At 50.3% G+C, this 9,030-nt stretch overlaps 1 protein-coding gene across 1 annotated transcript in view; it reads left to right on the top strand.

Annotated features, from left to right (window-relative positions):
• LOC140403369 (spliceosome RNA helicase DDX39B-like) overlaps positions 1 to 9,030 on the top strand; it is a 48,963-nt gene that overhangs the window by 19,005 nt on the left and 20,928 nt on the right. The window contains exons 5-6 of the mRNA XM_072491283.1: positions 1,695 to 1,878; positions 7,645 to 7,763. Of these exons, the coding sequence (XP_072347384.1) occupies positions 1,695 to 1,878; positions 7,645 to 7,763 (303 nt within the window). The remainder of the gene's footprint in view (positions 1 to 1,694; positions 1,879 to 7,644; positions 7,764 to 9,030) is intronic.

The raw sequence follows: 9,030 nt of genomic DNA, 5'->3' as shown, positions 1-9,030 counted from the left end.
CCCCTGATCCCGTGTGACTTCACCTTTTGTACTAGTCTACCATGAGGGACCTTGTCAAAGGCCTTACTGAAGTCCATATAGACAACATCCACTGCCCTACCTGCATCAATCATCTTAGTGACCTCCTCGAAAAACTCTTATCAAGTTAGTGAGACACGACCTCCCCTTCACACTAATACGTCCATTTGCCTCTCACTAATACGTCCATTTGCTTCCAAATGGGAGTAGATCCTGTCTCGAAGAATTCTCTCCAGTAATTTCCCTACCACTGAAGTAAGGCTCACCGGCCTGTAGTTCCCTGGATTATCCTTGCTACCCTTCTTAAACAGAGGAACAACATTGGCTATTCTCCAGGACATCACCTGAAGACAGTGAGGATCCAAAGATTTCTGTCAAGGCCTCAGCAATTTCCTCTCCAGCCTCCTTCAGTATTCTGGGGTAGATCCCATCAGGCCCTGGTGACTTATCTACCTTAATACCTGAATATTTTTTAAGACACCCAACACCTCCTAAGGGGGAACCTCCCCGTTGAGGTCCCGCCAGTCTGGGCTCTCATCACTGCCCTCTGCTTTTCCCCCTCGAAGCTAATGATCTTTGCTCGTTAATGCCATTAGCGTGAATTTTGCTGACCATCAACGGAGTGGCACAAGGTTGGCACGGCTGCGGCTGCCTCCCGACACCAGGGACCCGGGTTCAATTCCAGCCATCGGGTCACTGTCTGTGCGGAGTCTGCACGTTCTCCCCGTGTCTGCGTGGGTTTCCTCCGGGTGCTCCGGTTTCCTCCCACAGTCCAAAGGTGAACTAGCCATAATAAATCGCCCCTCAGTGTCTAATGATCTAAGTGGCGTTACTGGGTTAGGGGAATGGGCCTGGTGAGGGTTCTGTTTCAGAGGGTCGGCACAGATTCGATGGGCCGAATGGCCTCCTGCAATGTAAGGATTCTACGGTTTATTTTTCCATGTCTTATTCATTTGGTCCCAGGTTATTGTCTGGAACTGTTTCTCCACTGAAATCGTCGGGTCGCATGTAGATGGCAGGCTTATCCCCCTTGTGGTTCTGAAGATCGGTGTAACATTTGCTCTCCTCCAATCCACTGACCAGCTCCCACATCTAAGGATGAGGAGAAGATTGTGGCCTGGGCAGCTATTTCCACCCTTGGTTCCCTCGGCAATTCTGGGTGCATCTCACCCAGACCACTTGCACTGCCAAACTTTTCAAGTACCTCTGCTACCTATTTATATCCTGTCCGATATCTCTTATTACCATGTTTCCCTTTTTTCTGACATTGCCAGAATTCTCTTTCGTTCAGACAAATGCAAAGTCTTCAATCCAGTCTCATCCTCGGTTTTCATGAGAGCCTCCTTATTGGCTTCTAATCGGCCCCGCCCTTTGTTATGGTTGGTGTGAATATCCCAATCGATCCTGTTAATAATCGATGTGTACAAGATTTTTATTTACTGCCTGTATCCACAATTTGAGTTTGTCACCTTGCATCTAATTGATCACCGATCATTTATACAGTTGCTGTTCCTCCTCCGTTTAAATGACTCCTTCCCCTCATGCTCTGACCCGCCATTTCTAAAGACCTTGCTCTGTCTGCAGTTCAATCCGACCCACGCTCGCCCAGGTTCTGTGCTTTTGCAGTCGCCCCTCTTCACTGCAGCCACCTATTTTTTTTGTTCTGTTTTGAACAGGCGGCCGTGTTCTTTGGAGGGTTGTCGATCAAAAAGGACGAAGATATCCTGAAGAAAAACTGTCCTCATATTGTAGTGGGGACCCCGGGACGGATTCTGGCCCTCACCCGCAACAAGTCACTCAACCTGAAATACGTCAAACACTTTGTATTGGACGAATGTGACAAAATGCTCGAGCAGCTTGGTTAGTGGAGTCTTTCTCGCCTTTGCGTTTATTAACTCACATTAACCGGTATATGTCAGGCCCGGCTTTTGGGACTTTGTACGGTTTCTAATTTTTAAAAAACAGATTAGGCTCTTTTGAAGTGGGTAGTTGCAGATCATATCAAGCGTTCCAGTTCTGTTGATACGTTCGGCCATTGTAATCAGCAAGTCTGCTTTGATCACTGTCAGGGTGGGGACGATGCTGGACAGCAGGGTCAGTGATCACTGTCAGGGTGGGGACGATGCTGGACAGCAGGGTCCCTGATCACTGTCGGGGTGGAGGCGATGCCGAACAGCAGGGTCTCTGATCACTGTCAGGGTGGGGACGATGCCGAACAGCAGGGTCTCTGATCACTCAGGGTGGGGACGATGCCGAACAGCAGGGTCTCTGATCACTGTCAGGGTGGGGACGATGCTGGACAGCAGGGTTCCTGATCACTGTCCGGGTGGAGGCGATGCTGGACAGCAGGGTCCCTGATCACTGTCCGGGTGGGGACGATGCTGGACAGCAGGGTTCCTGATCACTGTCCGGGTGGGGACGATGCTGGACAGTAGGGTCTCTGATCCCTGTCACGGTGGGGACGATGCTGGACAGCAGGGTCAGTGATCACTGTCAGGGTGGGGGCGATGCTGGACAGCAGGGTCAGTGATCACTGTCAGGGTGGGGACGATGCTGGACAGCAGGGCCTCTGATCACTGTCACGGTGGGGATGATGCTGGACAGCAGGGTTCCTGATCACTGTCCGGGTGGAGGTGATGCTGGACAGCAGGGTCCCTGATCACTGTCAGGGTGGAGGTGATGCTGGACAGCAGGGTCTCTGATCACTGTCGGGGTGGGGACGATGCTGGACAGCAGGGTCCCTGATCACTGTCGGGGTGGAGGCGATGCTGGACAGCAGAGTCTCTGATCACTGTCGGGGTGGAGGCGATGCTGGACAGCAGGGTCTCTGATCACTGTCAGGGTGGGGACGATGCTGGACAGCAGGGTCTCTGATCACTGTCAGGGTGGGGACGATGCTGGACAGCAGAGTCTCTGATCACTGTCGGGGTGGAGGCGATGCTGGACAGCAGGGTCTCTGATCACTGTCAGGGTGGGGACGATGCTGGACAGCAGGGTTCCTGATCACTTTCCGGTTGGAGGTGATGCTGGACTGCAGGGTCCCTGATCACTGCCTGGGTGGAGGTGATGCTGGACAGCAGGGTCAGTGATCACTGTCAGGGTGGGGACGATGCTGGACAGCAGGGTCAGTGATCACTGTCCGGGTGGGGACGATGCTGGACAGCAGGGTCAGTGATCACTGTCAGGGTGGGGACGATGCTGGACAGCAGAGTCTCTGATCACTGTCAGGGTGGAGGCGATGGTGGACAGCAGGGTTCCTGATCACTGCCAGTTATCGCACTGTGCTGACAAACAACCGCATCCGGCTGGTCAAAATGTGCTCGTGGAGTGCGGATGGGATCCTCAGATCATTAGTGCGTGGTGATCAGGGAGGAGTTCTGTGAAATAAAACAACCGGCCGCCTATTAAGCAACCTTAATCAACCCAAGAGCGGGCATAAGCAACCGCAGACTGAGAGATCAAGAGCGAAAAAGGGATTCTGGGAAGAGAACAGAAAAGGAATATGAGAGAAAAAAATTGCAAGGATGACTCCTGAGATCTTTAACAAGTATATTAAGCAAAAGCAGGTGGCTTTAAAAAAGAGAAAATAATGAGGCTGGAAGGTGGTCAAATGTGCGAGGCCTGATGTGTTCTGCTCCAGGGTATTAAGTTGGTGCCAGAGCACGGTGGCGCAGTGGTTTAGCACTGCTGTCTCACGGCGCCGAGGTCCCAGGTTCGATCCTGGCTCTGGGTCACTGTCCGTGTGGAGTTTGCACATTCTCCCCGTGTTTACGTGGGTTTCACCCCCACAACCCAAAGATGTGCAGGGTAGGTGGATTGGCCACGCTAAATTGCCCCTTAATTGGGAAAAATGAAGTGGGTACTCCAACTTTATATTTAAAAAAAGTTGGTGCCAGAATTATAGATGTTCCTGTTGTTATCTTTCGGCTATGCTTTGGGCTTGAAAAGTTGCCATTATTTTTTTTATAAATTTAGAGTGCCCAATTAAGGGGCAATTTAGCGTGGCCAATCCACCTGACCACATCTCTTGAATTGTGGGGGCGAAACCCACACAGACACGGGGAGAATGTGGAAACTCCACACGGACAGTGTCCTGGGGCCGGGATCGAACCCGGGTCCTCAGCGCCGTGATGCAGCAGTGCTAACAACTGTGCCATCCGGAAAAGTTGCCATTGCTATTCTATTATTTAAGAAGGCTCAGAGCAAAGCCAGGAAATTAGACATCCTTCAGTCGAATGTTTGCCAAGTTATTGGAATTTGTTAATAAGAGCAATGAGGAAGATTGAGAAATTAGATTAGGCAAGGAGCAGTTGTGAATGTTTGAATCAAGTATTTCATCATTAAGGACCCGATTCGATTCCGGCCTTGGGTGACTGGCTTTGGAGTTTTCCCGTTCTCCCCGTGTCTGCGTGGGTTTCTCCTGCTCCGGTTTCCTCCCACAGTCAAAAGATGCACAGGTTGGGTGGTTTGGCTGTGATAAATTACCCCTTAATGTGTCCAGGGATGTGCAGGTTAGGTTACGGGTATAGGGCGGGGTGGACAGGGGAGTGGATATGGGTAGAGTGTTCTTTCCCAGGGTTGGTGCTGAGTCAAGGGGCTGAATGGTCATCTCCTGCACTGGGGATTCTATGATTGAGGCATTTAAAAACTCCCAACTGGAAAAGAGATTCGGCCATGGCTAACTGGGGAAGTTTAGGACGGTGTTTACATTGAAGGAACCTTGCAGTGCTAGCAAATAGATTAGGATTCTGAGGGAATTCAAACTCAACAAGGGAGCGACCAGTTAATGAAGGGTGGAGATGGAATGAAGGCAAGCTAGTAAGAAATATAAAAGTTTATATGAGTATGTAAAAAGGAAGGAGTAGCGGCAGTAAATAGGAGTCCCTTGCAAGTTGAGGCAGGCAAATTTATAATGGGAAATAAGTGTTGAATGAATATTTTGTGTCAGTCTTCAATGGTCGGGGAAGAATATGGGAAACAGGTGAGCCGCTCCCGGGTCGCTTCAGATTGAGGAAATGTTGGTGAAGTGAAAACATTGACAGAGTCGTGGGACTGGTCCGGCGAGCCTAGGTGTTGAATTTAAATTGAGTGGCTGCAGGGTGAGTGAATGCCTTGGTTTGAGCTTCAGCGAGTCCCCAGGTTCCAGAACATTGGGGCTATTGTATTTAGAACATAGAACATACAATGCAGAAGGAGGCCATCAAGCCTGCACCAACCCACTTAAGCCCTCACTTCCACCCAATAACCCCTCCTAGCCTTTTTGGTCACTAAGGGCAATTTATCATGACCAATCCACCTAACCTGCACGTCTTTGGACTGTGGAAGGAAACCGGAGCACCCGGAGGAAACACGCAGACACGGGGAGGACGTGCAGACTCCACACAGGCAATGACCCAGCCGGGAATCGAACTTGGGACCCTCACGCTGTGAAGCCACAGTGCTATCCACTTGTGCTACCGTGCTGCCCTGTATTAGCATGGATTGAGGATTGGTTACAGTAGGTATAATGGATCATTCTCAGGGTGGTGATGGTGGTGGACCTGGTGAAATGTGCACGGGTCGATGCTTGGGTCTTTGTTGCCGCCAAAGCTCGATGCAAAGCACAAAAGGGTTAAAAGGTTAAATAAGAAGTTGTAGTGGATGAAAAGTATTCCGCCTGGAGGTCGGTGACCAGTGGTGTCCCGCAGGGATCTGTTCTGGGACCTCTGCTCTTTGTGGTTTTTATAATAGACTTGGTTGAGGAAGTGGAAGGGTGGGTTGGTAAGTTTGCAATGACACAAAGGTTGGGGTAGTTGTAGCTAGTGTTGAGGGTTGTTACGGGTTACAACGGGACATTGACAGAATGCAGAGCTGGGCTGAGAAGCGGCAGATGGAGTTCAACCGAGATAAATGTGAAGTGATTCATTTTGGAAGGTCGAATTTGAATGCTGAATACAGGGTTAAAGGCAGGATTCTTGGAAGTGTGGAGGAACAGAGGGATCTTGGGGTCCACGTACATAGATCCCTCAAAGTTGCCACCCAGGTTGATAGGGTTGTTAAGAAGGCGTATGGTGTGTTGGCTTTCATTAACAGGGGGATTGAGTAGAGCCGCGAGGTTTTGCTGCAGCTTTGTAAAACCCTGGTTAGACCACACTTGGAATATTGTGACCAGTTCTGGTCGCCTCATTATAGGAAGGATGTGGATGCTTTGGAGAGGGAGCAGAGGAGATTTACCAGGATACTGCCAGGACTGGAGGGCATGTCTTATGAAGAAAGGTTGAGGGAGCTAGGGCTTTTCTCACTGGAACGAAGACGGAAGAGAGGTGACTTGATGGAGGTGTACAAGGTGATGAGAGGCATGGATAGAGTGGATAGCCAGAGACTTTTCCCCAGGGCGGAAATGGCTGCCACGAGGGGACATCATTTTAAGGTGATTTGAGGAGGGTATAGGGGAGATGTCAGAGGTAGGTTCTTTACACAGAGAGTGGTGGGTGTGAGGAATGCACTGCCAGCAGAGGTGGTGGAGTCAGAGTCATTAGGGACATTTAAGCGACTCTTGGACAGGCACATGGACAGCAGTAAATTGAAGGGGTGTAAGTTAGGCTGATCTTAGATTAGGATAAATGGTCGGCACAACATCGTGAGCTGAAGGGCCTGTACTGTGCTGGACTGTTCTATGTTCTAAGAAAGTGGTAGCTGGAGTATAACGTGAGGGTTTGTATAATTATCAGCTTTGGCGGGAAGAATGGAATTTAAAAAATTCATTTGCAGGACGTGGGTGTCGCTGGTTAGGCCAGCATTTGCCCATCCCTAGTTGCCCTTTCCTGTGCTGGAGACCTCTGACTGACGAATCTGACAGGGGCGGCATGGTAGCACAGTGTTAGCACTGTTGCTTCACGGCGACAGGGTCCCGGATTTGAGTCCCGGCTTGGGTCACTGTCTGTGCGGAGTCTGCCCGTTCACCCCGTGTCTGCGTGGGTTTCCTCCAGGTGCTCCGGTTTCCTCCCACAGTCCAAGACGTGCTGTTAGGTGAATTGGACATTCTGAATTCTCCCTCTGTGTACCCGAACAGGCTCTGGAATGTGGCGACTAGGGGATTTTCACAGTAACTTCATTGCAGTGTTAATGTAAGCCTACTTGTGACAAGAATGAAGATTATTATTATTAGGAAGGCTACCTGGAATAAAGTGTGAGGAATTGCAGCATCTGCCACCCCCTGCAGATTCTATCAGTAGCTGGACTGGCTCATAAATCACTGGCATGCTTTGATGTGCTGCATACCACCTGGCTCAAGCTTTTTCCCCAAGGTGCAAGAGTCAATTTCTAGGGGTCATAGGTTTAAGGTGCGAGGGGCAAGGTTTAGAGGAGATGTACGAGGCAAGTTTTTTACGCAGAGGGTAGTGGGTGCCTGGAACTCGCTACCGGAGGAGGTGGTGGAAGCAGGGACGATAGTGACATTTAAGAGGCATCTTGACAAATACATGAATAGGATGGGAATAGAGGGATACGGACCCAGGAAGTTTGTCGGGCAGCATGGTCGGCACGGGCTTGGAGGGCCGAAGGGCCTGTTCCTGTGCTGTACATTTCTTTGTGTCGGACCACCTCATGCCAGGTACTGACACACTCCTGTTTCAATTTCTTTTGCAGACATGCGCAGGGATGTCCAGGATATTTTCCGTTTAACTCCTCATGAAAAGCAGGTTATGATGTTCAGCGCCACCCTGAGCAAGGAGATCCGTCCGGTCTGCCGCAAGTTCATGCAGGATGTAATTATTCATCTTTCTTACCCGTACCCCACCAGTGTTTGATGAGCCACCATCAAAGGGTGCCTTGCATTGCTCAGAGTCGAGCAAAGCCCAGTCTGGAATGGAATGGAACGGCACGCTCCTGAAGCCCATCACCGCACAGTTGTAACCCGTTGCAAGATTCGGTTTTCACCAGCTAGCTGTAGATAGTGCAGTTTAGACTAAAGAACCGCAGGTAGTGGCGACCTTTGTCCAATCCCTCCTGTAGGAAATGCTGATGATAGGAAAGATCGCAAGCGTGTCCGTGTGGTAGACCTGGGTCTATATTAGCAGTTTAGCACAGTCCTCAGAAGCAGCCGGCAGAGTTATGGTTAAACCAGGCTTCCCACCGCTTACTAGAAGAAGTTAGTTGCGTTTTCCGGAAGATCAACGGTTTCGGGCACAGACAGTTGAGGCCATCGCGTTAGCCGGTCCATAGATTGCTCTGGCTGATTGTCGCGATCCCTCCCTGCAAGTTAGTCGACCTCAGGTTCGCGAGGAGTGTTCTAACGTCACCCCAACCACCGGTGTTCAGTCAGCTGCTAGCTCCATTGTCCCGAAGATTGCGTTCATGATCGCGAAGAGTTATCTAGCTTAGCGATTTAGCAGAGTGTCCAATTATCCACCAGCTCCAGAAGACCAGCCTATTCAGGGGTGAAGCAGTTTAAAGAGTTTGTCAGAGTCCTAGCTTTGATAGATACTCTGAAGCCCGATGTAGTTTTTAGTCTCTTCGATGGTGATCCCTGCTGTCGTCGGACGGAAGAGGATATCCCCATATCGCTAGGGTGCGAGCAGTGGCCACCAGCAAGCTGTAGCTGCTCACAGTTAAATCATGTTGCCTATCCAATGGACTGGTTCACACTTGTGCTGCTGACCTTGAGAGCTGCAACAGTCAAGGATGGCTGCGAGAGGACTCCACCTTCAACCCAGCTTTACAAAGTTCCATTTCTTAATGTGGAATGGTTTGTATGCAGCCGACGTGACTCCCTGCACCCAATGGCAAACGTTTTCAAACCGCAGGGGGCAGCTCAATGTTGCTGAGAGCCAGATACGGCTGGGTTGGCAGATTGCCCGCCGGGCCATTGCATCAATGTTGTGGGTTTTTCTTTTTGAACGTTCGTGGTATCTGAGGAAGGGGAGTTGAACTTTTAGTGTCGGTGATTTTCCGTCAGCTGAATCTCCGTTTGTTTGGTACTTGTGGTTCAGTGAATCGGGAATAGAGGTGTTTGTCTGGGGTAGTAGATTTTGT

This window comes from Scyliorhinus torazame, chromosome 27 (genome assembly GCF_047496885.1).
Source record: "Scyliorhinus torazame isolate Kashiwa2021f chromosome 27, sScyTor2.1, whole genome shotgun sequence".
NCBI classification, from domain to species: Eukaryota; Metazoa; Chordata; class Chondrichthyes; order Carcharhiniformes; family Scyliorhinidae; genus Scyliorhinus; species Scyliorhinus torazame.
This window is presented reverse-complemented; position numbering and strand designations above follow the sequence as displayed.